Below are 27761 nucleotides of genomic sequence, written 5' to 3'. Positions count from 1 at the left end.
ACTTGCTTTTTTTCGCAGGTTTGCATCGTCTAGTTCCTTCGTCGGACGAGGTAGCTTCCTTGACGAAGCTCTTTGGTCTGTCTCCTGAAAAACGTTCCTTTAACCGCCTGCTTGGTTTTTCTCCTGGTGCACCAACCCCCGTTGCGGAAGAGGAGGAGGAAGAAATGTCGTCTGGTATGTCTCTCTTCCCTTTCTTTATTTCTCGCCTTTTATTTCAGCTTCCTGATTTTCTGGTTCCTGAAAATTTCTGGTTCTTAGATTCTGCTAGGCCCAAGGTTACTTTGCAAATGATATTGGCTCAGAGGAGGAAGAGGGCCACTGGAGGTGCCCCCAAGCCTGCCTCTAAGAGAAAGAACGAGTCCTCTTTGGATGCCGAGGCTGCTTGCTCGAACAAGCCTGCTACTTCTTCTGACTCGGTGCCTATTGAAATTACTCCTCTTGCATCGCTGCCTCCTGAGAATAGGGACGTTTCCACTCCTAAGGGCCCTAATGCTCCCCTCCCCGAAATGACCTTGAAGCTCCCAGAAGGGTTTGGCAGGTCCAGGGCCCTTGGTCACTGGCCTTACTTAGAACGCCTGCTGCTTCCTGGTCCTCGTTCGTCGCTGGAGAAGAGGCCCCTAAAAGAGATGGCAGATCTGGAAGCTGAACATGCCTTTGAGGTAGACCTTTTTCCCTGCATCTTTTTTTTTTTTTTTTTTTTTTGAATTTCGTATTGAGGATTTTCCTTCTTTCTGCCAGTCGCTGCAGATATCTCTCCTTATTAGGGAGAAACTTGCTAAGCTGGAAGATGATGTATGTCTCCTACAGACGGAAAAAAGGGAGCTTCTTGATCAGTTGGATGAGGCAAGAAAAAAAAAGGCTGGTCTTCAAGGGGAGGCTGACTCAGTGCGCATCAGCCTGAAGGAGTCTGAGGAGCGACTTGCTCAAGTGCTGGAGGTTAACAACTCTCTGACTGCTGAGAACAAGGTCTTGAAAGAGAAGAAAGCCAATATGTCCAAGGCCCTGACTGATGCTGCCGCTTGCTCTTCCTGGGAGATAAAGATTGCTTGCATCAGGGAGTTTCAAGAGGGGAAGCACCTGTCTTGGGATCTGGAAGAGGAAGAAAGGCTGTTTGCTGACTCCTTTCCCGAGAAGGTTGATCTGGGAATATTGTCGGACTTTGAGATTGACGCCTTGGAGGAGGAAGACGGCTTCTCTGCTGCCGAGGAGGAGGAGGTTTAGGGAGGAATCCACACAGCTGACGATCTGGTTCCAGAGGGCAACTCTGCTTCACCGCTCCGAAATGTTCCGCTCTGCTGCGAGGGTGGAGCGTGTTGTGTTGGGTGACGAGGTTCCCGAACCAGCTCCTTTCTACTTTCGCATTTTTATTTTCTCGGGCCTGTGTGGCATAAAACTTTGTTAATCTTTTGGATAATTTTTGGTGTGTTTTGGCCTTGCTCATGGGAGCAAGGCGTACTTTGATATTTTGCCGCTTCGGGCGTTTTAGTTAATATTCTGCCGTTTTCTGGCGTACCTTTATTTTGTCGTGCGTGCACCTTTTTCGTTGTATTATTGCCGGCTTTCGTTGATTGGAGGCTATGGGATCTACTTGCCCCTCTATTCAGAGGAACCTCGCTTGCACGGATGCTGAGTACTGCAGGAGCCTAGTTCATCCGATCTGTGGGTACTTAGCTATAAGTCCATGCTTCTCTGTGTAGGGACATAGAAACTCCACCAGATTAGCTTTTGCAGGCTCCTATCTTCTAGAGCATGCAAAAAATTTTTTGTTTTTAAAATAGGCCCGAAGCGTACTGTTGATAAAACTTAGATTTTAAAGTAATTCGTTTAAAGCATACTGAAAATTATAGTCCGATAATTTGAAGTCGAAAGATTTAATTTGGAAGCTCTGAAAAGGATTTTAAAGTTCTATTTGAAAATTGAGGCTCTTAGGAAGACAAGAACATTTTAACAAAACCTGGAACCTGGTGGGGTCGTGTTGCATGTCTGATTGCTGACTGTTCTAGTCGCTTTAGATGTAATATTTCTTTAGGTGGATGATATTCCACGATCTGGGGACCATTTGCCCTTCCATTGTCATGAGCCTGTAGGCTCCATTTCCGACGATACTTTCCACCTGGTACGGTCCTTCCCAATTGTAGGCAAATTTGCCTGCTCTCTGGTTTTTAGTGTTCTGGAAGACATTCCTCAGGACCAGGTCTCCTACTTGCAGGGTCCTGACCTTTACATTTTTGTTGTAGCTTCTGGCCACTGTCTGCCTGTACGAGGCCATCCTGATCTGGGCTCTGGTTCTGAGCTTATCCACCGTGTCTAGACTGCTTGCCATTTCCACCTGGTTTCGCTCCTCTGTCAGGCACCCGTATCTGTGTGTGTAGGAACCCTAACCTCTGAAGGAATAACTGCTTCAGCCCCGAATACCAGGCTGAAGGGAGTTTGCCCTGTTGCTACTTTAGGGGTGGTCCTGTCAGCCCACAGGACTAGTGGTAGCTCCTCTGCCCATTTGCCCCCAATTTCTTCCAACTTCTTTCTCAGGTTTTCCACTATGATTTTATTGCTGGACTCTGCCTGGCCATTGGACTGAGGGTTTCTGGGAGTAGATTTCTGCAATGAAATGTTCCAACTAGCACAAAATGCTTCTGTCTTATTGCCAATAAACTGAGACCCATTATCGCATATTATTTCAGATGGAATACCAAACCTACAGATGATGTTGCGTTTAATAAAAGATATCACCTGGGCCTCGGTAACTTGGGAGAATGATTCTGCCTCTATCCATTTGGAGAAGTAGTCCGTCATGCCAAGCATATAGACCTTGTTTCCTGGTGCCTTGGGTAGCGGTCCCACTATGTCCATTCCCCATTTTATAAAGGGACAGGGGGAAATAACTGGGTGCAAAGGTTCTGCATGCTGGTGACTGACTGGCGCATGCCTTTGACAGGTGTGGACAGCGGGCCGCCCACGGGGGCGCTTGGTGAGGATCGAAAACAAGCGTTTGCATTTTGTATGGAGTCGCCACCAATTTTTATGGGAAATTGGAACCGTTCGAATACCTCGTGTCATGTCAAGACACAAAGTAGTGACATGAACACTAAGCAATCGTTACCCTTAGCATTCTATGTCTAGAATGACTCTCGTGGATGCCAATGAACACGGGTGCTCACGGAGATCTGGAGTAAGGGGTGAGGGTACGTATTAGGAAGCTCTTTTGATCGAACACCTAATCCCGCCCGCCTCGATAGCGGCCTCTACTAATGATTAGGGAAGTTATTCGTACTTGATATATTGTCGGCTATATGCATGCAATGCAACATCCATTAGATTAATCCTAGCATGTGAGAATTAACTAAGTCGGTAGACAATTAATTAGCACACAATTGGGTCGAAGTTGGGATTTAAGGTTCATTTACATGTGAGAAACATACAAATGATACAAAATAAAATAATAAATATAAATTACAATAAAGAAAATTACAATAATTACAATGGAACGGGCGATTTATGTCGAAAATACCGCTAAAACGGATGATTTGAGAAAAAGAAACAAAGAAAATAAAACAAATAAATACGAACAGGAATTAGCGATAATACGGATAATAGTTAATTGATACGTAGCTAATTAAACTAGGTCAAGGCAGAAACGGAATTCAGGGACAGAAATCACCCTGGAACAGGCGCAGCAGACACTGCGCCCTTTGGAAGAGGCGCGGCGATTCTTTGCGTCGTCTGTTCAAAGGGTGAGTTCAGGCCGTGAAGCCGAATCGCAAATCGTTAATGTTATTTGTTAATTTAAGGGATTGATTAAATTATTTGCTCGGATGAAAGTGATTAATGAATTATTTACATATGATTGAGGTCATAAAAAGCGATAAAACATGGATGAGACGGAAACAAGACGGATTAATCATGTGAAGGGTCGATGTTAATGAATGAATAATTAAACTAACTAACTAAACGAATTATTAACTAAACATGATGAATGATGACGAACTAATGACGAACAATAAATAAACAGATGCAAATTTATCAACAACGAATCCCAGAAACTCAATATGAACGAATTGAATCTCTAAAATCCGGAACTTGAATTTAATGACGAAAACCCTCGAATATGAATTATAAGGGATTTAAGTCGGATTTATGACGATTAAAACATGCTAATGAATGATGAATTATATACAACATACATATGAATTATAAATTTCCGTGATGAAGAATTAGAGAACAAAACAAAAGAAACAATTTTGGTACGAATTACGAGGACGGAGGAAGAAGAAAAGAAGCGAGAATCTGCTGCAGCCTCACGAAGAGGCGCAAAGCAGTCTGCGCGCTCCTCGAAGAGGCGCAGCGATTCTTGCGTCTTTTCTCGACGTCTCTCTCTTTGGAAATCCGCAAAAATAGATTTTAAAGACGGTTTTAGAAATCGGTTTTAACGGTGTATTCGACATAAACCTTACAATTGTTATACAATAATGAAATACAATAAATAAAGAGAATTATACACCCTCAGACTTACATGTTGACGGAACGAGAAGAACTAAGAAGATCGATTAGTGAATGCTCGACGCGAATGCAAGGAAAGAGTGCCCTCGAAAGAGGAAAACGATTTAACAAGTTGATTAATTAGATTGATTGAGTGTAGTGGTCAAATTGGTCGGTCATGCAACGGAGAGGCTGGTACCCGGAAAGATCCGAGCTTACGTGGTCGGAAGTCCAAGCACGTAGGCGCCAATTAGTAAGAACGAAGTCTAGAATGCAAAGGGAGAAGAGAAGGGCGGACACTCGCGTGAGAAATATGAGGAACGAAAGCTCCTATTTATACTAATCACGTGAAGGAATAGGGTTTCGGAGACTCTTTGGAAGTGAATCTCGGAAAGATATAAAAAAAGATACGTAAATCATGCAAAGAAGGGCTCGGGAAGGAGCGCAGCGAGCCATGCGTCTCTTGGAAGAGGCGCAAGCACTGTTCGTCTGTTCCCGGAGGTTTCCTCCGCTAAGAAAGATTTCCGTGTTTAAGTTATGGTAGGACGGATTTAATTCGATTATCTTTTGAATATTACGGGATATTGTTTGCCAAAAGATAAAATTTGATAAATATGGAATAGAAATATCCGAACATTCCGAACATTCGACTCGGGATTTAACAACTATCAGGAAATGGAGACGGTTTTTGACCCGGACTCCGAATGTACTCTAATTACTGCCAAAACGACCGTATCGGCACGTAGATGACAACTAAGAGGTTGACATAAATGTTTGAGCAATCACTTGACGATAAACTTACGAACTGTCACAAATCGTTCCGCGAAACAAACATGCGGCCCAATCATCACCGGGTGGTTTGCGAGGGTGCGAAACGAGGTGTCTCTGAGCCCCCACTTTGACCGAGGCTTGGACAAGGCGAAAGTCAAAGTATAGCCATCAGGTCAATCGAAGATTACAACCGACGACTATGGCGACGCGAGGCGGCTCAAGGGGTTCGAGCCAAGGACCTGTCGTCGGGAACATTTTAGAGTCTGTCGACTATCGGGAGGGTCGTTTAAAGTCCATTAGACTACGTAAGGAGGCTCGCCAGCCATAAGAAGAGATCATACCTGAGACTTAATCGAACTTCGCGGGGAATAAGAGATATTGAAAACAGCAGGACGTCAGTAGAAACTGCTGGGGGAATCCGCTTGCGTCGGTCTCAAGCGAACTCTGGCGAAATTTGGAAGTTGAATCTGCTTGCGTCGGTCTCAAGCGAACTCTTGTTGGGGAACATATCGACGACTAGGAACATCTTGATCGTCGTAGGGGAAACTTTGAATGAGCAGTACTGCAAAATACTACTGCGCCGGATAAAATGATTGAGCAATATCATAAATATCTTTGCTGCGCGGATAAAATGATTGAGCAATATCACAAATCTTTATGCGTGGGATAAAATGAATTCGGACAATACTACAAAATACTGTCGCCTTTGGATAAAATGCGGGCCGGAACGAAAGGAAATCGTCGAAACGGACCAAAGTGATAAAATGTCATCGAGGAAGAGGCGCACCAAAGATGGGCCCACGAATAACGAACTCATAACGGATTTTTGAAAATCCACCAGGAGGGAAACAAAGGAAGAGGCGCAGCAAGAGCTGCGTCTCTTGGAAGAGGCGCAACTGCTGCGTCTTTCTCAATTCAAAGCAATTACTGCGTAAAAACGCGAAATCAGAAGGGTTTTATTTCATTATTTCGAAACACAAATCCTTCAATTTCTCTCTCAAATCTTCACCATTTCTATCAAGGTTGGATTCAAAAGCTTGCTTAAAATATGACTAATCGAGGTATGTGCTTTAATCTTGCATTAATCTTCTACATTTGTCGAATTTTGAGTCGCGAACATTAGGGTTTTCGACCCTTTTGATCGAAAATTTGGGGCTTTTCCCCCAAATGGATTTTCATGCCAAATTGATACTAGAAATGAGTAGTAGGCAATGTTAGGAACATAACCATGTATTTACTTTCAATTTTCATCAAGTTTTGAGCCCTTGAGCGAATTTTGAGACGGTTTCACGACTAGATCGAAAATTGCTTCGAAAATGGCCTTAGGATTGCCCATTTGTGATGAAATTTGATATTAGGGACCCTTGGATGATGGGTAAACTTCCTGTCATCTCGGAATTTTGGTTGGTGACAACTTTTGCAGGGCACCTTTCTAGGGCATAATCGCCGTTATAGCGAAATCTTTGCCGAATTTTCGACTCGAACTCGGAACTAGGCTTTGACTTGGACTTGACTTGACCCTGTCCATCACGTGAGTGATTGATTCGGCGGGAATATGGCCGAGGATGGCCAGAAAGGGGCGATTTCTGGGCCTTGAAGGCTCGAAATACTACTTAACAAAGGCTTGTCATCATGTGATGCGGCCTGGATTTGCTTTAATCGTTGCAGGTGACGATGCTTCTACTTCCGGGAGAGATCCCATGGACATAGACGCCGCTGTTGTTGAGGAGGCTTTAGAGCAGGCCTTCACCGCTGCGGGGATGGCTGCTGCAGAGGAGGTTCCCGAGGAGGAGATTCTTGATGAGGAGGAGATTCCGAGACGGGCTCATCTCGGACGAGGAGGTCGCCAGCTGAGAGGTGCTCCCGCGTGGCCGAGACACGGGAGAGTAGGCATCTTGTGTGGGCTGCAGAGGGTCACTTGTCCTACAGGACGGTGAAGAGCTTGGTAAATAGGAATTCCCTAACTCATTACCTATCCTTTTCCATTTTTGTTCAAATCTCTTCTAGATTTATTCTAAAACTAAAGATAGCTTTGTTTCAAATCATAATAGGAGGCGGGAACATCCTAAGTCGTTCTCGGGTACACGACGGCGATGGAGCATTACGAGCGGCTGTCGGAGGAGGAGAGGGCCATGATCGAGCGCGGAGCGTTTGGTCCTCTGGTTCAGGTTTGGAGGGATATCGTGAAGAGGAAGTTGCGGGCCAACCTTAGCCTGGTCCGCGCTTTCTTGGATCGATTTTGGGATACGACTTCCACATTTCACCCGCCTTTTGGTGAGGTGGGAGTCACCTTGGAGGACTACGGCATGATTTACGGTCCCGTGCGGGACCGAGGAGATGGTGTGGCCGGAGGCTGGCATGAGGGCGGATTCGGCCGAGGCGAGGAGGTTGATCGGCCGGAACCCGTCGCCGAAGGCTGTTGCGTGCGGGTTTGGTACCCAGTACCTATGTTCGAGATTACTTTGCGGGGAAGACCCCGACATCGGTGGTGATCGATGGGAGGGAGACGGCTCCTCCTCCTTGTCAGCCGAGCGGGGGCTCGTCTGTGGCTTTGGTGGTTCTTGTCTTCGATCTACCTCGGGGACAAGGGTGAGAGGTCTGTCGGCGAAGCTTCTTCCCTTTCTTTCGACTTGAGTTCCCTAGGCGCTGGACCGGGTCATCTGGTTTTGCGGTCCTCATCCGCTTTATGAGGGCCATGGTTCGTCCGGAGTTGATGGAGAAGGGGACTTCTCCCGGCGCCGTCGGACCGGACTACTTGTTGGAGGTATGAACCTTCTTTTAGATCAATGTAAATTCCTTTCTTTTATCAAAGATCGTCATTGACTATTTTGTTTTATAGGCGTGGGTGTACTCCTACTTTCCGGGCCTCGCGCCCAAGAGGACGGAGCCGTTGGAGAAGGCCTATCCCGTGGTGAGGGATTGGGTCATGTGCCGGACGAAGAGCAAGCGTTCTTCTCACAACGTCTACCGGCGGGATGTGAACGCCCTTCACCGAGCAAACGTGAGTATCCCATTCGTATTCATTCATATTTTTGTCCTTTGTCGTAATTTGATCATAGGAATGACCTTTGCCTTCATATTGTCGCAATGGGTGCCCCGACCTTGGGCGGAGTACGCTAGAGCGCCTCCTTTCGTTCTTGAGACCCTTCGTCCTAGGAGCTCGAGTCGGCCGTTGTGGACGTCGATGGGTCCCGTATGGTATCCGGGCGAGCGGTTAGCTCGTCGGTGCTGGGTGCGTTGACGGTTCCCGTCGATCCTCCTAGGACGATGTTCGGGGAGCCTTCCGAGGCCGAGAGGGAGGCGGACTTGGCGGTGTCGGTGGCGACGACCTTCTTCTCCCTGAGGAGGATTACTCGGCGTTCCTTTACGGGAGGTTGGCCTATTGGCCGGTAGTGGTGAGTATCCTTTGTTTTCTTGTTGATTTGATTTTGAAAATTACGACGAAGGATCATCGATTAATGAGAGTCGTTTTGTCTTTGTAGGAGGTTGAGGCAGCGGGCATCGAGCCCCCAGAGTACCCCGAGACTCTCGAGTACACCGACGCTTTCGGGAGGACGACGATCTCCGAGTTACGTGACTTTGACGTAGCTGTGACGGATCTTGGCCTAGATGATCGGCGATCGATTCGGAGGGTGAGTTCCCATTTTGCATAGTTTTCGTGTAAGAACACATTTGGTCAATTTGTTTAATTTGCTGAGAGTTTCCTTTTGAAATGCAGGTCGCGCCATCTCGGTTCGTGGCACTATGGAGGGTGGCCAACCGGCTACGAGCTACGGCCATTGAGGCACTCGTCGGCGGTCGAGGTCGTCAGGTATGAACCTTTATACCCATTTTTCGATCTTCTTTTTTTTGATTTTTGGTTTTCCAATTGAGTTGATTGACATGAGCCAATTCGTTCTTTGTTTTGCGGGGTGACCGCGAGTCGGGACGAGAGTTGGCCCAGGCTCGGGAGGAGACGGCTCGTTTGTCGAGGGAGCTCGAGTTTCGGGATGCCGAGATCGCTGCTCTTATGGCGAGGGTTGCCGAGCCGGAGGGCGCCAGCGAGCTTGTGTAGTTTTGTACATCGATTTTGAAACATTTTTGGACTCGGTTTGGGGGCGCGAGCCCCGCTTGCTCGGTCTTTTTGACTTATTTGGGGCGAAGCCCCGGTTGCTTGTACATTTGTACCTTGTTCGGGCGCAAGCCCCCGGTTGCTCGTACATTTGCTTTTTGTTGTATATACGACGGCTGAGTGCCTTTGTCTGGGGTTGTGTTGTTTGTACCGCAGTTAGTTCTTGAACAGGTTTGGTAGACAACGGTCTACGCCGTCATCTTCCGCCGGAATTTACATAGAAAAAATCACGCAACACATACATTTTATATATACATAAGGCCTTTAATTAGTGCAAAACAAGACTCAAAAGGACCAAAATGCAAAAAATTTGTCGAAATGACCGGACGGTAGGGAGGGCTACCCCCTTAAAAAAAAGAAAAAAGAGAAATCTATAAGTTAGAAAATGGAGAAATATAAATATTGAATTTTATTAAAATGAAAATAAAAAATGTGTCAAAAAGAAATGATTTAAAGTGTGCTGAAATGGCGGAAGTGTCGATATTGCCTCGAAATGCGTGCCCGCGAATTAGGAAACCTGAAGCATGGTAAATTTCTCGGATTTACCAAAATAAAATCCCGTAGGAATAGGAAATTATTCGTTATAGGATTAGGAAAGATCCAAACACGGAAATCACGAAGTGAGTCGGGAAGAGGCGCGAGATGAGTGCGTCCCTTTGAAGAGGCGCAGCAGTGCCGCGCTTTGTTCCCAAGGTGTCAATTCGACGGATTTTTGGAAACAAAGAATTGGTATAAATAGAAGCGTCGACGAAGCTTTAAATTATATAATTCTTCCGTCTCTTCTTCGTCGCCTCACATAAAATTCTCAAAACAAATTCTCAAGAGAAAATTATCATCATGAATACTTTGGAGGTCCGCTTGAAGGAATGGACCAATGAATTTTCGAACACGGAGAAGCACGATATGGGTGCTTATAACCTTGGGTCTTTGTTGAGTTTGAAACTCATTAAGGTTGTAAAACCGTTCTTGGATGCTTGCCTTGATTATTGGGATCCAAATTATCATGTTTTTGCGTTCCCGGAGGTGATATTTGTCCTTTTCCGAGGAAATTGCTGCTATTGGCGGGTGGGACCCGAACATTTACCCGCCATCCCTTCTACGCTCGGGGTATAAGAGCAAGTTTAGAGATTTGCTTGGACTTACCGGACTCGAGGTGGATCGTCTTGTTACTTTGAAAGGCGTGCGGATGTTGGATTTTATAGATCGATTCATCAACAAGGCCGACCCTACTGTCTCTTATGTTGCTAGAAGGAGAGCATTTGGCTTCTGTTTGCTTCATGTATATGTCTTTCAGGGACATGTTGACGAAGAATTGCGAGGTGATCCCCGTCTATTGGGTCTTATTGAGCAAATGGAGCTGCGCAGGAGCCCAGCTTGCCTATGCTTAGGGGAGATTATCTTGGGCTTGGATAATAGGAAATCCAACCGCGATCTTCCATTTTTGGGGAGTCCCGTCATCCTACAGGTAAAGACACCTTCTTTTTTTGTTGTTGTTTTTTTTTTTTTTTTTTTTTTTTTTTTTTTTTTTTTTTTTTTTTTTTTCGTTTTCGGGGTGTCTAATACCTGTTTTGGTAGGTTTGGCTTATGGAACGGCTCCGATTGCTCGAGCCCCCTGTTCATGCACTTTCCTATCATGCCCGTATGATTTCGATGAGGACGAGGTTGTACATGGTGGATTTCACTCGGGTCTGTGACTATTGGAAGAACAAGCTGCAGACTGATGATGGCCCTTTGATCAGGTGGGTTGTACCGTGGTGGCACCTCAAGTCTGTCACTGGAGTGTCTTCTTTGGATCCCACTAGGTCCTTGCGCATTCCTGGATTGGAGTTTATGGTATGCACCTTTCCTGAGAGGTTGATGAGGCAAGTCGGGTTGAAGCAGATGATCCCTAGGCTTGACACTGTCCCGCAGACTGCTATGGCGTTGACTACCGAGAGCCGAAGAGAGTGGGCTATGAAATGGGCCCAAAGAAACATGTGGTTCCTGAGTTTCTCCGCCAATGCTTTGTGGGTGTCGGATTCCTATCTGAGGTGGAGAAAGGCTGCAATTTCGGAAGAGCGCGAAAGATTGAGGAAGCGCGAGCCCGTTGACTACAAAGTGCGCGAGGGAGAGAAAGAGAAAGAGAAGCATCTGACTGAAGGAGAAGAAGAAGCCGGCTTTCAAGTCATTCATCCTTCAAAGAAATCGAAGACTACTCCTGTCGCGGAGATGGTGGTTGGCAAGAACGGAAGAGTCAGGCCTCGAGAAAGACCGTTGGTGATTAGGTCTGAAGTGGTGCAAGAGCGCCCGGCTCGAGGTCGTGACAAGAAATATGACAAGAACGACAAAGGCAAGGGAAAGATGGAGGAATAGCCCAAGTCTCATTTATTATTATTATTTGATTATTATTATTATTGTTGTCATGAAAAGGAGGGATTTTTAGAATCCTAGCCTATCTATTTTTATTATTTGTCGTACTATTTTATTAGAAAAAAAGGATGAATGAAATAAAAAAGGTTAAATGGTTATGAAACCGTTGGTATTTTCTTTAATTATCCTTGTCGAATTTCAAATGCAATGCAAATGTCCTTCTATTTACATTTTAAATATAACGGTGGGTTGAATCCCGTGAAGGATTGCCTACGTATTCACTTAAAAAGCGAAATCAAACCCTTGCGCGTAGTTCGAGTAAATGTAAAAGAATAATTGTTCGAAGCAAGAGCTTGTAATGAACATAGAAAATAAGCATGAGCTTTTGCTTACTCTGGAGGTGCGAATTTAGTTTGTTTGATGATATGAGGATGACAAGTTTGCCAAGATGCAAGAGCATAGTGACATTCAAATAGGCCAGGGGCCGTTTATTTAGTGCCACAAGAGCGACACGTGGGTTTACGCGAGGCGCGTTTCTGTTCTATCCTAGGCATAGTTTCGTTTCAGGTGGTCGAGATTTGTGGGGTTTGAGAACTCATTCCCGTCTAGGTCTGTGATTCTAACCGCACCCCCTGGGAGTATTGATTTGACTAGATATGGTCCGGCCCAGTTAGGTTTGAATTTTCCCCTTGGGTCGACGGGTAAAAGAGCTCTAACCGATTTGAGAACTAAATCTCCTTCTTTGATGTTTCTTGGCCTAACTCTTTTGTTGAAAGCTCGTTTGATACGTGCTTGATATGTTTGGACATTATGTAAGGCACGTAGCCTACGCTCATCCAGGAGGATGAGTTCTTCGTATCTATCTTTCTTCCAATCGGCTTCCGGGATTTGACTTTCTAGCGAGAATGCGCAGAGATGGTATTTCTAGCTCAATCGGTTGTACGGCTTCCCCGCCGTAGGTCAAATAGAAAGGAGTAGCCCCGTGGGCGTCCTAATCGATGTACGATACCCCCACAAAGCGAAAGGTATTTTGCTTGGCCAATCTCTGTAATTGTCTGTCATTTTCTTGAGAATTGTGACGACATTCTTGTTAGCAGCCTCTACCGCGCCGTTAGTCTGTGGTCTATAGGGCGAGGAGTGGTGATGCTTGATCTTGTATTTGGCTAGCAATTGTTCGGTTTCGGCTTGGAAGTGTGACCCATTATCGCTGATGATCTCATGCGGGCAACCATATCGACAGATGATGTTGTTTTGTATGAACTTTGCCACATTTTTAGCCGTAAGAGCGGTGTAGGAAGCCGCTTCTACCCACTTGGTGAAGTAGTCAATCGCTACTAGGATGAAACAGTGACCTCCTGTTCCGGCTGGGGTTATTTTCCCGATTATGTCGATTCCCCATGCGGAGAATGGCCAAGGAGATGTCATCGTATAGAGCAACGAAGGAGGGACATGTTGTACGTTCCCGAAGATTTGACAGTTGTGGCAATGCCTCACATATTTGATGCAATCGGATTCCATTGTGGTCCAATAGTACCCTAGACGTGTGATTTTCTTTGCCATCATAGGCCCGCTCATGTGAGGACCGCATTCTCCGTCGTGGACTTCTTCCATTACTTTTCGTGCCTGTGAATGATCAAGGCAACGTAGGACTACACCAAGAGGTGTTCTTTTGTACAATTCTCCTTGCATCAGGATGTATTGGGAAGCTAGTAGGCGTATAGCGCGTTGCCCCCTTTTGTCCATATCCGGTGGATAGGTACCATTGAGCTTGAAATTCGGGATCGCTTGGAACCGGGGCTCTGCGCGATTTCTTCTTCATTGGTAATTTGATGGACGTAAGCCGGCTCCGACCGTCGTTCGATACACAAAGGCATTTCCATCATGTAATCTGGCATGTTTATCAAAGATGCAAGTTTCGCAAGAGCGTCTGCAAATTGATTTTCTTCTCGAGGTAGGTGTAAGTAGGTTACGTGATCAAAGAATTGAGCGACTTGGTCTATCCTAGCCCGATAGGGTGCTAGGCTTTCACTTCGGATTTTCCAGGATCCCGTAACTTGGTTGATGATCAGTGACGAATCCCCGTGCACTCGGAGGTTTTTGATGCCTAAGCTTACTGCCGCTTGTAGTCCAATTAGACAAGCCTCATATTCTGCGGCGTTGTTTGTCACCTCGAAGTCGAGTTTGACAGCAATCGGTGTATGCTCACCTTCAGGAGAAATGAGCAATACTCCTATCCCAAATCCTCTTAGGTTTGATGCTCCATCAAAGTATAGATCCCAAGAGTCTACATCAGTTTGAAGTATATCCTCGTCGGGAAATGACCAAGTATCTATGGTTTGTGCGTCGTTGATGGGATTTTCTGCGAAGAATTCGGCGACGGCGCGACCCTTTATAACTTTCAATGGCACATATTTGAGGTCAAATTCTGAGAGCATCATGGTCCATCTTGCCAGACGTCCGTTGAGAACGGGTTTCTCGAAGAGGTATTTGACTGGATCCATTTTGGAGAATATCTTGACAGAGTAGCTAAGCATGTAGTGACGTAGCTTCTTTGTTGCCCACACAAGAGCGAGGCATGTCTTTTCGAGTTGTGAGTATTTGCACTCGTATTCCAAGAACTTCTTACTTAGATAGTAAATAGCTCTTTCTTCACTTCCTACGGTTTGAGCTAGCATAGCACCCATGGCGATTTCGATTCTTGTGAGATATAAACCAAGAGGTTGATCTCGTTGTGGTGGCATGAGCACCGGTGGTTTAGCCAATATCTCCTTGATTACGTCGAACGCCTTTTGGCGCTCGTCGTCCCACATGGTGTGGTCTGTTTTCTTGAGCTTCTTGAAGATAGGCTCGCAAATCATCGTAAGTTTCGATATGAATCGACTTATGTATTGCACTTTTCCCAGGAATCCTCTGACTTCTTTTTCTGTTTGAGGTTGTGGCATTTCGATCAGAGCTTTGATTTTGGACGGATCTATTTCTATGCCTCGTTGGCTAACGACGTATCCTAGGAGTTTGCCAGATGTTACCCCAAATGTGCATTTTTGAGGGTTGAGTCTCATGTTGTACTTCCGTAGCCTTGCGAAGAACTTGCGAAGGTTCGCAATATGTCCCTCTCTTTCCTTGGATTTGACGATCATGTCATCCACATACACCTCGACTTCTTTATGCATCATGTCGTGTAGGAGTGTAGTCGCGGTGCGTTGGTATGTAGCTCCGGCGTTGATCAATCCGAACGGCATTACTGTATAGCAATAGGTTCCCCATTGGGTGACGAACGCGGTCTTATGCATGTCTTCCATGGCCATTTTGATTTGGTTGTAACCCGCATATCCATCCATGAAGGATAGTAATGCGTGGTCTGCAGTATTGTCTACCAATATGTCAATGTGAGGTAGAGGGAAGTCGTCCTTTGGGCTTGCTTTGTTCAAATCCCTAAAGTCAACACAAACTCGGATTCTCCCATCCTTTTTGGGTACGGGTACTATGTTAGCTACCCAATCGAATACTCGGAAACTTTGATGAACCCGGCTTTGAATTGCTTGTCAACTTCTTCCTTAATCTTTAGAGCCCACTCTGTTCTCATTCGTCGAAGCTTCGTTTCACGGTTTTGAAACCCGGCTTAATCGGAATCCTATGTTCGGCGATATCCCTGTCGATCCCTGGCATGTCTTTGTAGGACCAAGCGAAAACGTCTTTGAATTCATTTAGGAGGTCTATGAAGTCGGCCCGTTCGGTAGAGCTCAAGGTAGTCCCTATCCTAAGTTCTTTGGGTTCTAGTTCAGTTCCTACATTGATGGGTTCGGTGTCCTCAATTACAGGTCCCCCTTCCCCTTCCTGTAGTATTTCTTTGGCTACGTAGGGAGGTATTTCGGTCAAGTCTGGGTTTTGGTCATCTTCAGTATCATCATAAACAGAATTGCACTCAAAATAACGCAAAGAGTAAGCAGAACCTGATTTATTCATATTAAGATTTGAGTAAAGTTGAAACAAATGAGCCAACTGATCGATGGATAGTGGTGGCAAAGGGACAGTAATTGGGGCATTTCCCGAACTACTGTGACTACTTGAAAATAAGCTAGGAGAAACGAGGGGAGTGGGGATGACGACAGGAGTAGACTCTCTAATGACTTCTCTAGATTTTGACTCTGACTCCGACTCCGACTCCGATTCGAACTCGTCGTCTTCTGGTTCTTCTTTGAACATCTCTCCTTCTCCAGTGGTGAGCTTGAAGAGTCTTCCTTGTTTTTTGGTCCATTTGATTGATTTTCTCCACCCTTTCTGCTGTTTTGTGTCGATTTCCGTGATCAAGGCGGTGGGGTTGAAGCGATCGTCTTGAAGTATCGTAGTAATGATCTCATCCTGCGCGGCCCTAACAAATCGGTCCTCTCCAAACAGGAGGCTAACAGCTTGCTCGTCTAAGCAAGGTGCTTGACGGGTTTTGACGGTAGGAACCGTTTCTGGAGGGATGAAGTAGCAATCGTGAAAGATCTCGATTCCGGCTAACTTCTTCTCGAGGTAATGCCAAGGTTCGGGAAATCCATGAAAGAGTTCCGAACTTCCTTCTTGAACGAAGTATCCATTCAAGGTAGGGAGATATGGTCTCATTTGGATTCCTACATACTTGCGATTTTGGACTTGGGCGAGCATTTCGAGAACTTCTACATTTGTGGGCTTGTACCCTAGTCCAAGTGGTATTCTTGATGAGTTGCCTTTCTTGTATGGCGCGAAGGTGTTCTTCCGAACTGGGTTCAAAGGCATTCCAGGGAAGTATCCCTGGTTTTTGAGTATGTGGTTGACCACCAAGTTAGAGTAGGGATTATAGTATAAGGGTGCCAACTCACTTTCTATGACATTTACACTTTGGAAGCCCCCAAGTTCGTATATGGGATCTGCAAGGACTTGATTATTTGATTGCTTCTCGATTATGGCCTTAATGGGTGACGAAGTGATTGTCACAACTTTGCCATTTAGTGGGATCTTGATCTTTTGATGAAGGGTGGATGTTACTGCATTAGAAGCATGAATCCAAGGCCTTCCCAGAAGTATGTTGAATGAAGCTTCGATGTCCACTATTTGGAAGTTAACCTTTCGTTCGATTGGTCCCGTTGCTATGGTTAGGTTAGCAAGTCCTACCACTTTTCGTCGTGTACCGTCATATGCACGCACACCTTGATTTGTAGAAGTCCAGTCCGACTCTTTCATGCCTAGTTTGTATGCCGTTTTGAGGGGTATGACGTTGACCGCGGAGCCATCATCTACCAAGGTCATTGGCACATTCTTCTTTAGACAGATGACGGTGATGTATAGAGCAAGGTTGTGATTGGCGCCAAAAGGTGGCAAGTCTTCGTCTGAAAAAGTAATAGGATTACTTAGCTTCGGTGATTCTTGGAAGACCAAGTTGACTACATCTTCGGGAGTAGAGTTATGCGCCACATTTAATTTGGCCAAAGCTTGCGGTAAAGCTTGGCGGTGTGGAAATGAGCTTGCCACCGGTTGCGACCGAAAGATCGGCCTTGGTTCTTTGTAATTGCTTGAGCAAATGATCGGTGGGGTCATCTTCGTTGTCATTTGGTGTGATGACATTGGTTGGACCGTTTTGAGTAGTGCTTTGGTATGGACGACCCGAGCGAGTTAGGTGATCTACATCTTGGTCTTCGCCATTTTGGACTATTTCCTTGACTAAGGAGTTTTCAATGAGATATTCATCTTCATCGTCATCGGCCCAAACCCCATTGATTGCGGCTAGTTCCCTCATCCTCATGATGTCACTCTCTAGTTGTATGATTTGATCGACTATTTTATCGACCACGGCGACTACTTCTTGCATAGTGGCATTTTGAGAGAAGGTCAATGGTACGCGCTCTTTAGGTGTTGCATTGGGATTGCGCAAGATTGTTACCATGTTTTCTAGTTCCCACACTTGTCTATCTACACTCCTTGCCCAGGCGATGAAGTCGGAAATGGTAGGGGAGATGGTAGAGTAGAGTCTTTCTTTCTCAATTGCATGAATTTCATCCTCGGTGGGAGAAATGAGATGTGAGCAATCTAAGGTAGATTCATCACTTGTAATCACTAGAACTCCAAGAGGATTCTGAGTGTTATTGGGCTTACCTTCTGGTGGAATTGGAAGTCGACCGTCTTCAATCATATCCTGAAGCACGTGTTTCAACTTGTAGCATTTTTCGGTGTCGTGCCCCTTGCCCCTATGGTATTCACGGAGGAGTTTTCGTCCCAGAATTTGGACTTCCTTTCGGGTTCGGGAGTAGGTCCAATGGGTTGGAGTTTGCCTTGCTTCACTAGTCTTTTCGAGCATTGGAGTATGTATCCCCAAGGTTTGTGAACTTCCTTGGTGGGCTAGTTTTCTTGGATGGCTCGAGAAGGTTGACTTCGTCGGTCTTGCTAGTAGAGCCGTATGAACGACTTGTGGACCCTTGGTATCCCCGACCTACCGTTTTGGACAAGAGTCCTTTGCGGATGTCATCTTCAATTCGTGTCCCTAATACGGTTAAGTCCTTGAAAGTCTTGATGTTTTGATATCTCAAATGGTTGGCATATATGGGTTTGAGATTGTCCACGAATTTTTCCACCAGAGTGGCCTCATCCGGGCGTTCTACTAGTTGAGTACTAGTCTTCCTCCACCTACTTAGAAAGTCGGTGAATCCTTCTTTGTCATTCTGGGTAAGAACCTCTAGAGTACGCATATTGACTTGGATTTCGGCATTATCCGCGTATTGTTTTGAGAATTCGATCGCGGCGTCCTCCCAAGTAGCGACCTTTTTGTGATCTAAAGTGTAGAACCATTGCTTTGGGATGGTGTCGAGAGATGAAGGAAAGATCCTTAAGAACATCTCGGGTTTGATGCCTTTGATAGACATGTAATCCTTGAAGGCACGGATGTGGTTCAAAGGGTTCTCGTGTCCCTTAAACTTAGGGATATCCGTCATGCTAAAGTTAGTGGGCAATTTGGAATTGACGGCTTCATACTTACGATTGTTCTCCCTGTAAATGTCATCCCCCTTAAGGTACATCAATTGCTCCTCTAGGTATTGGAGTCTTTTCTCACCAAGGTCATCCCCATGGGAGGACTTTCATCCTTAGACTCGTCATCGGAAAATTGTAGTACTTCACCTTTAATGGGAGGCAACCTTCCCTCTACGTCAAAGATACGGCCTTCGATGAGCTCGAGGCGGTCATAGGTTTGGTTTTGGGTGACTTGCATTTGGGCTAGCGCGGCTAGGATTCGATCATTACTTTCTTGAATTTGCTGGAGGTTCGTATCATCACTTGACCCAGGCATCTTGAAAACTGGATAAGAGATCGGCGACGAATCAAAACACGATCGACCTTTCTATCACACTTGCTAAAAGAGAAAAAATTTGACTCGTGAAGTGGGTGTGTACCACTTGTGTTGAGTGAGTTTTGAAGAAAGACAAGGTCTTCGAAAATGTGTGTCCTAGTCAACTGTAGTGTAGTTGTAGGAGTGGACTCGAAGTGAGGTTTGAAATGGGCTTGTGGCCCGAATTTTGACACGACAAACGGACAGAGCTTTGACCGGATTTGTACTAATTAAAGGCCCTATTTCGAAATTCTTGATTGAAAACGGGTTTTGATTTTTTTGAAAATTCGTCATGGTTTTGTTTAGAAATGGTGATCACGTAAGGTTTACATATTTATACAAGCATTATAACGGGATGCTGAGTGCTTTTAGAAGGGATTTGGTTTAAAGGGTGGGTTGCCATACCGAACCATCAAACCCGAAGTCTGTGGAGAGGCTCGTGCCAAACAAGAGTAAGGCCGATTCCTAGTCCATTTCCTCAAGTAGTGAAGGCCCTTGATACAAACAAGAGTAAGCACCATGGTATGGATGACGTCAATCGCTATCCATCCTTAGGCCCAAATAAGAATTGGGACCGTTTAGACGGGACGATTGGTCGAATGGGTTGGGTTGGGCCTAGGAAGGCCGAATTAAACGGTCTAGGAAGACCGAGTTATGAAAACCGACAATTGTCTTGTACAAACTTATTCCCTAACCTTGTTCAAGTTTCACCCTAGCTACACGTAAGTGTATAATCCCAATGAGTCGCCAAACTGTGGACAGCGGGCCGCACGGGGCGCTTGGTGAGGATCGAAAACAAGCGTTTGCATTTTGTATGGAGTCGCCACCAATTTTTATGGGAAATTGGAACCGTTCGAATACCTCGTGTCATGTCAAGACACAAAGTAGTGACATGAACACTAAGCAATCGTTACCGTTAGCATTCTATGTCTAGAATGACTCTCGTGGATGCCAATGAACACGGGTGCTCACGGAGATCTGGAGTAAGGGGTGAGGGTACGTATTAGGAAGCTCTTTTGATCGAACACCTAATCCCGCCCGCCTCGATAGCGGCCTCTACTAATGATTAGGGAAGTTATTCATACTTGATATATTGTCGGCTATATGCATGCAATGCAACATCCATTAGATTAATCCTAGCATGTGAGAATTAACTAAGTCGGTAGACAATTAATTAGCACACAATTGGGTCGAAGTTGGGATTTAAGGTTCATTTACATGTGAGAAACATACAAATGATACAAAATAAAATAATAAATATAAATTACAATAAAGAAAATTACAATAATTACAATGGAACGGGCGATTTATGTCGAAAATACCGCTAAAACGGATGATTTGAGAAAAAGAAACAAAGAAAATAAAACAAATAAATACGAACAGGAATTAGCGATAATACGGATAATAGTTAATTGATACGTAGCTAATTAAACTAGGTCAAGCGCAGAAACGGAATTCGGGACAAAATCACCCTGAACAGTAGCAGTGACATCGCCCTTTGGAAGAGGCGCAGCGATTCTTTGCGTCTCTGTTCCAAGGGTGAGTTCTCTGTGTTTAACCGAATCGCAAATCGTTAATGTTATTTGTTAATTTAAGGGATTGATTAAATTATTTGCTCGGATGAAAGTGATTAATGAATTATTTACATATGATTGAGGTCATAAAAAGCGATAAAACATGGATGAGACGGAAACAAGACGGATTAATCATGTGAAGGGTCGATGTTAATGAATGAATAATTAAACTAACTAACTAAACGAATTATTAACTAAACATGATGAATGATGACGAACTAATGACGAACAATAAATAAACAGATGCAAATTTATCAACAACGAATCCCAGAAACTCAATATGAACGAATTGAATCTCTAAAATCCGGAACTTGAATTTAATGACGAAAACCCTCGAATATGAATTATAAGGGATTTAAGTCGGATTTATGACGATTAAAACATGCTAATGAATGATGAATTATATACAACATACATATGAATTATAAATTTCCGTGATGAAGAATTAGAGAACAAAACAAAAGAAACAATTTTGGTACGAATTACGAGAGGACGGAGGAAGAAGAAAAGAAGCGAGACTGCGGCGGCCCTCACGAAGAGGCGCAGCAGTGCTTGCGCTCCTTCGAAGAGGCGCAGCGATTCTTTGCGTCTTTTCTCGACGTCAGTCTACTGGAAATCCGCAAAAATAGATTTTAAAGACGGTTTTAGAAATCGGTTTTAACGGTGTATTCGACATAAACCTTACAATTGTTATACAATAATGAAATACAATAAATAAAGAGAATTATACACCCTCAGACTTACATGTTGACGGAACGAGAAGAACTAAGAAGATCGATTAGTGAATGCTCGACGCGAATGCAAGGAAAGAGTGCCCTCGAAAGAGGAAAACGATTTAACAAGTTGATTAATTAGATTGATAGAGTGTAGTGGTCAAATTGGTCGGTCATGCAACGGAGAGGCTGGTACCCGGAAAGATCCGAGCTTACGTGGTCGGAAGTCCAAGCACGTAGGCGCCAATTAGTAAGAACGAAGTCTAGAATGCAAAGGGAGAAGAGAAGAGCGGACACTCGCGTGAGAAATATGAGGAACGAAAGCTCCTATTTATACTAATCACGTGAAGGAATAGGGTTTCGGAGACTCTTTGGAAGTGAATCTCGGAAAGATATAAAAAAAGATACGTAAATCATGCAAAGAAGGGCCTGGGAAGAGGCGCAGCAGCCACTGCGTCTCTTGGAAGAGGCGCAGCACTGCTTGCGTCGTCTGTTCCCGAGGAGGTTTCCTCCGCTAAGAAAGATTTCCGTGTTTAAGTTATGGTAGGACGGATTTAATTCGATTATCTTTTGAATATTACGGGATATTGTTTGCCAAAAGATAAAATTTGATAAATATGGAATAGAAATATCCGGAACATTCCAGAACATTCTGACTCGGGATTTAACAGCTATCAGGAAATGGAGACGGTTTTTGACCCGGACTCCGAATGTACTCTAATTACTGCCAAAACGACCGTATCGGCACGTAGATGACAACTAAGAGGTTGACATAAATGTTTGAGCAATCACTTGACGATAAACTTACGAACTGTCACAAATCGTTCCGCGAAACAAACATGCGGCCCAATCATCACCGGGTGGTTTGCGAGGGGTGCAGAAACGAGGTGTCTACAACAGGCATCACACTTTTTCGCGTATTCCATAGCATCTTTGCGCATCGTGGGCCAGAAGTACCCCTGCCTGAGGGCCTTGTTGGACAGGCTCCTGCCCCCTGCATGGTTTCCACATTCACCACTGTGGATAGCATGTAAAACAGCCTGGACTTCATCCTTATCCAGGCACCTCAGGTAGGGTCCTGCAAGGGATTTCCTGAACAAGACACCATCAATCAGCACAAATCTGGAAGCTCGCATTTTAAAGCTTCTTACCTCTTTTTTGTCTGCTGGAAGTGTGTCATTCTGCAACCAATCTTGTTAAGGCTTCCTCCAATCTACAGCCTCTTCTTGGCTGGTGGTGTTTGCTAACACCCCTTTTTCCTGTGATTGTGGTGAGCCAGCTGTGCCTTCGTTGTCTTGTTCTGCTTTTGATATTGCAGGTTCTAGTACGTGGACGATAGGTACGGTGGAGATTGTACCTGCCTTGAATGTTGCCCCCAGGGCAGCTAAGGCGTCAGCCTCCACGTTCTGGTCCCTGGGGATTTGCTTAATGTTGAAGGTCTGGAACCTGAGTTTCAGCGCTTGCGCTATTTCCAGGTAGGCCATCATAGTGGGGTCCCTAGCTGCATAAGAGTTATTTACATGGTTCACGATGAGTTGGGAGTCACTGTATACCTGGAGGTGCCTGATTTTTAGGTCCAGAGCCAGCTGCAGACTCAAGATCAAGGCCTCATATTCTGCCTCGTTATTGGTAGCTTTGAATTCGCACCGAACTGCCTGGACCAGCAGGTCCCCTTGGGGTGACTTAAGGACCAGACCAACTCCTGCTCCCTTCATATTTGAGGTTCCATCTACATTCAGCTCCCACATCTGCTCTCCTTTGTCCTCCTCCAGAGTGAGGATTTCCTTCTCAGCCTGCATCTGGAGGGAGGGGGAAAAGTCGGAGACAAAGTCCGCGAGCACGGGACTTGATTCTTTGTCCGAGGTTCGAATTTCAGATCGTAGCCACTCAGGTGTATGGACCACTTGGCCATTCTTCCTGATAACTCTGGTTTCCTCATTATAGTCTTAAGAGGGTAGTTAGTTACCACAAAGATAGTATGGGACTCAAAATAAGGTCGCAACTTATAGGAGGCTGTGACCAGCGCAAGTACAAGTTTTTCGAGTGAGGTGTACCTGGTCTCTGCAGGTAGCAGGGACTTACTGACATAGTATACTGGATGCTGTATTCCTTTTTGCTCTCGAACTAGCACTACACTGACAGCCACCTCCGTTACCGAGAGGTACAAAGACAAGGGCTCTCCGTGTTCTGGCTTTGATAGGAGTGGTGGAGTGCTCAGATATCTTTTCAGCTCGTTGAGTGCTGCCTCATGCTCCTCCATCCACTCAAACTTCTGGCTCTTCCTTAGGATGTTATAAAATAACCTGCATCTGTATGAGGACCTTGCTATGAACCTGTTCAGAGCAGCTACCCGTCCCGTCAGACGCTGCACGTCCTTCGGCTTTTGAGGTGACTCTAGCTGGAGTATGGCCTTGATTTGATCAGTGCTGGCTTCTATCCCCCTCTGGGTGACCATATATCCCAGGAACTTCCCACTGGAGACTCCGAAAGTGCACTTCGAGGGATTCAGCTTCATTTCATATTTTCTCGGTCTTTGAAAGTGTCGACCATTGTTCAACGTCTTTGGGCGGCTTGCTTTGATTTCACCACCATGTCGTCGATGTATACCTCCATGGTGCGGCCTATTTGTTCTTTGAACATAGTGTTCACCAGTCGCTGGTAGGTGGAACCTGCATTCTTTAGACCAAAGGGCATCACGTTATAACAATAGATACCTCGCTCTGACCTGAATGCCGTTTTCTCTTGATCATCAGGGTGCATCTTGATCTGGTTGTAGCCACTCCAAGCATCCAGGAATGTGAGCATTTCATGGCCTGTTGTGGCATCCACCATAGCGTCTATGTGCGGCAGCGGGAACGGGTCTTTAGGGCAAGCATTATTTAGGTCCGTAAAATCGACACAAACCCTCCACTTGCCATTCTTTTTCGGGACTACCACCACATTAGACAGCCATTCCGGTACTTTACTTCCCGATTTTTCCAAAGAATGAGCGGGTTGTCTACCTCCTGGTTTATGACCTGGTTCATCTCTGGAGCAATCTTCCTCCTCTTCTGCTGGATAGGCTTATAGCTTGGGTCCATACTCAGCTTGTGTGTTATGATACTTGGATCTATACCTACCATGTCATTGTGGGACCAAGCAAAGCAATCCATGTTAGCTCTCAATAATTGAACAAGTTCCTGACGGACTTTACCTGTGCATTCTGACCCAGTGAGTATGGTTCGTTCTGGTTGCAGCTCATCCAGGCTGATCTCGTCTAGCTCTGCCTGAGGTGGCTCGACGTATTCTTACTTCCTGGATGCTCTGGCTCTGTAATTGCTATGCTGGCGGTCTGGCTGTTGGTTTTAGGGCTATCTTGTAGCAATTCTTAGTTTCCTCCTGATCCCCACGTATCTCTTGCACTCCCCAAGGCGTTGGGAATTTCAGGCATTGGTGGTAAGTTGAAGGTACCGCCTTCATTTCGTGGATCCAGGGCCTGCCAAGAATCACATTGTAAGTAGAGGGCCCATCGATACCCAAGTATCTTACCTGCTTGTTGACTCCTTTGGCATAGGTTGGGATGACGATTTCTCCCAGAGAGTGCTTCGTTTCGCCACTAAAACCGACTAGAGGTACCTCTTTTGTTGCTAAGTACTTCTCGCTGAACCCCATGACCTTCAGTGTTTCCAGCATAATCAGGTTGACGGAGCTTCCTGTGTCCACCAGGATCTTCCGTACCTCACAGTTTCCTATGGGGAGGGTGATGATCAGAGCGTCGTGGTGTTGTTCTGGAGCATTTTGTGCGTCTGTTTCATCAAAGATGACTGCAGGGAGGTCCTGGCGGCTGACTCTGCAGGAAAACTCTGGCTTATCTCCTTTGGTTTGTGTGGCGTGTCTTTTGGCTGCTGAATAGGTCAGGCCGCACAATTCCGAGCCTCCTGTAATAACATTTACAATTCTAGTGCACACAGGTGGAGGAGTAGGCAGAACCTGGTTAGCGGAATGAACTTTGGTGGAGCCTCCTGGCAGTAGGTGGTCCAGGTTCCCTCGATCGTACTGGAATTTGACTTCCTTTATCAAGGTGTAGCATTCGTTGGTGTCATGGCCGATGTCATCATGATATTCGCACCTTTTACTGGAGTCTCTCTTATCGTTGGGACGCTCGTCAACCCGCTTCCTGGGCCACCTGACTCCCCGGATCTCTTTCAGGGCCTTGAGTACACCTGCAAGATTGGTTGAGAATTTATACTCACTTACTTTCGGAGGTGGCTCTGAGTTGTTCTTTCCTCCTGGGCCCTCCGATACTTTATTCACAGGTTTGCTGTAGGGTTTGGCTCTTTCATTCTGCTTCTCCACAGGTGCCTTTCTGGATGTAGGATCTGTGCCATAAGCTGCCCTCCTGGGCCCTGAGTCTTTTTCTAGCCGCATGACTACAATTGCCTTTGTCTGCACCTCCTCGAAAGTAGTGCATGGGTACTTGGTCAAATCTTTATACAAGTCTGAATCCTGGCGGAGCCCTTGGCGGAAAGCTTCTATGGCTGTGGCTATGTCGCACCGAGGGATTGCCACCTTCTCTCTGTTGAACCTGTTCAGAAAATCTCTGGTGGCCTCCTCGGGTCCCCGCACTATCCGTACAGTCAGTTTGGTTTGTTTTTCTCGTCTGCGGCTGGCAAACCGTGGAAGACATTGACTAAGTCGGCGAAGCAGGTTATGCTCATGTTGGGCAGGCTGACGAACCACTGCAAGGCTGCTCCGGACAGAGTGGATCCAAACCCTTTACACATACAGGCTTCTTTCAAGGAGCCTGTCGCGGTGATCACCATCATCTTTTGCTTGTAGTGGTTGATATGGTCAAGAGGATATGTGGTTCCGTCGTAAAGTGTCATGGCTGGCGGCACGCATCCTTTCGGGACACCGACCAAGGCTATGTCATCCACGAAAGGGGAGTGCGTGTAGCTATCTCGTGTCACCTTCTCCAGGGGTTGTGCTACACCCGGAATCTTGTACATCAGGTCCCTCAATTCCTGGTATTGCTGTTCCAGCAAGCTACCTGCTCCTACAAGAGGGTTAGAGACAGGCGGAAAAGAGCCAACAGATGTACCTCCCAACCAAGCTCCTCCTGGGAACTGACTGCCTGGCTGACTTGCCAAAGGTGTTGCATGGATGATGGTTCCTGGCTGCCATTCTGGTGCCTGTTGGGAAGAGATTCCTCCCGCCCAGGTTCTTCCTGAGAAATGTCCGCTTGCTGGGTTCACCATGCCGATGCCGGGTCCTGGATTCCATCCTGCTACCTGCTGGATGGGTGTTCCTGCAAAAAGTTGCGAGTTAGTTCCCGGCTGACTATTAGACAGAGCACTACACGGGTTGGCATAAAGTCGAATGGTCGATCAAAAGACAGGAACCCTAATCCGCTGGGCTCGATGGCTCCTCTGGGTGGCACTCCTTCAAGATCCAGTCTAGTGATCAGCTCTGATGGGATCTGTCTGGGGCCCGCGCTGGTGACTGAAACTGGGGCCTTGGAAGGTGGAGGCAGCGCGGGTGACGAGGTCCTAGTTACTGTTGCAATCTGGTTCCTGAGGTCCTGGTTGTCCCTCCTCAGGCTTTCGATGGCTCGCTGCAGGGTATCCATTCCTTCCAACACCACTTGCATCGGGTCTGGTGATGAGGCTCCTGACTTCTTCGGGACTCCTCCTGATGCAGTCTCCTGATGGATTCCTCCGGATGCAGTCGCCTGGATCTAGGTCTGCCGCTGGGCTGCTCTCCGGGATCTCGTAACAACGGTCTTTGCCGACGCCTTGGGCACTTGGGGAGGCTTGAAAGATGGTGGCATGGCCTTCGGAGATGCGCTGACCGAGGCTATCTGGCTGGCTGCTGACGATGTGGTGAGTGATCATGCGCTTGCTGGAAGAGAACTTCCCCCAGAAGATTGAGAGGATACCCCCTGGGTGCTGGACGAACTTGCGCTGGCTCCAGACATGATGACGGACGGACTGCTTAATTTCAACTTTATGAGAGATTGATCACTGAGGCCCCACGGTGGGCGCCAAATTGTTTTGGGTAAATTTTACCGGTTAGATATCAGTGTGTGAGGTCAAAGTGATCGTTTATGAATTTTAGGCAAACAAAGAAATTGATGAACGAAGACAGAAAGCAACGAAAGAGAAAGTATGACACGAGAGAATTTTGGTGACGCGGAAAACCCGTTGTGGGAACAACCGCGGGGGGAGTCGAAATCCCGCCAAGTATTTTCACTATGACTTTCAAGATTTTCGTAGCAAGTAAGGAAATACAATGATGTTTCTTTTTAATATTTTGCCCCAGAATGATCTCTCCTCAAACGTATGCTCCTCCCTTTTATAGTTATCCTTCTAGGGTTTTGACTGCAGCAGGCTCCTCCGAGTCAGGCTCCTAGCATCCAGGGGCCGTTACCTGAAAAATAGGGGCAGTTACTT

The 27761-nt window shown here is 46.0% G+C and overlaps 2 protein-coding genes across 2 annotated transcripts; both read right to left on the bottom strand.

Moving 5' to 3' along the window:
- Nucleotides 1-22526: 22526 nt before the first annotated feature.
- On the bottom strand, nucleotides 22527-24162 carry LOC141628977 (uncharacterized). The gene is made up of 3 exons (XM_074442056.1): nucleotides 24056-24162; nucleotides 23385-23999; nucleotides 22527-23256 (listed from the first exon to the last, which is right to left on the bottom strand). The coding sequence occupies exons 1-3, from the start codon at nucleotides 24160-24162 to the stop codon at nucleotides 22527-22529; spliced, it is 1452 nt and encodes a 483-aa protein (XP_074298157.1).
- Nucleotides 24163-24648: 486 nt separating this feature from the next.
- Nucleotides 24649-26567, bottom strand: LOC141628975 (uncharacterized). Its single transcript, XM_074442055.1, has 2 exons — nucleotides 26047-26567; nucleotides 24649-25975 (listed from the first exon to the last, which is right to left on the bottom strand). The coding sequence occupies exons 1-2, from the start codon at nucleotides 26565-26567 to the stop codon at nucleotides 24649-24651; spliced, it is 1848 nt and encodes a 615-aa protein (XP_074298156.1).
- Nucleotides 26568-27761: the final 1194 nt, after the last annotated feature.

This window comes from Silene latifolia, chromosome Y (assembly GCF_048544455.1).
Source record: "Silene latifolia isolate original U9 population chromosome Y, ASM4854445v1, whole genome shotgun sequence".
In the NCBI taxonomy this organism is placed as follows: Eukaryota; Viridiplantae; Streptophyta; class Magnoliopsida; order Caryophyllales; family Caryophyllaceae; genus Silene; species Silene latifolia.
Note: the sequence above shows the minus strand (reverse complement) of the source record. Positions and strands in the feature narration are given on the sequence as shown.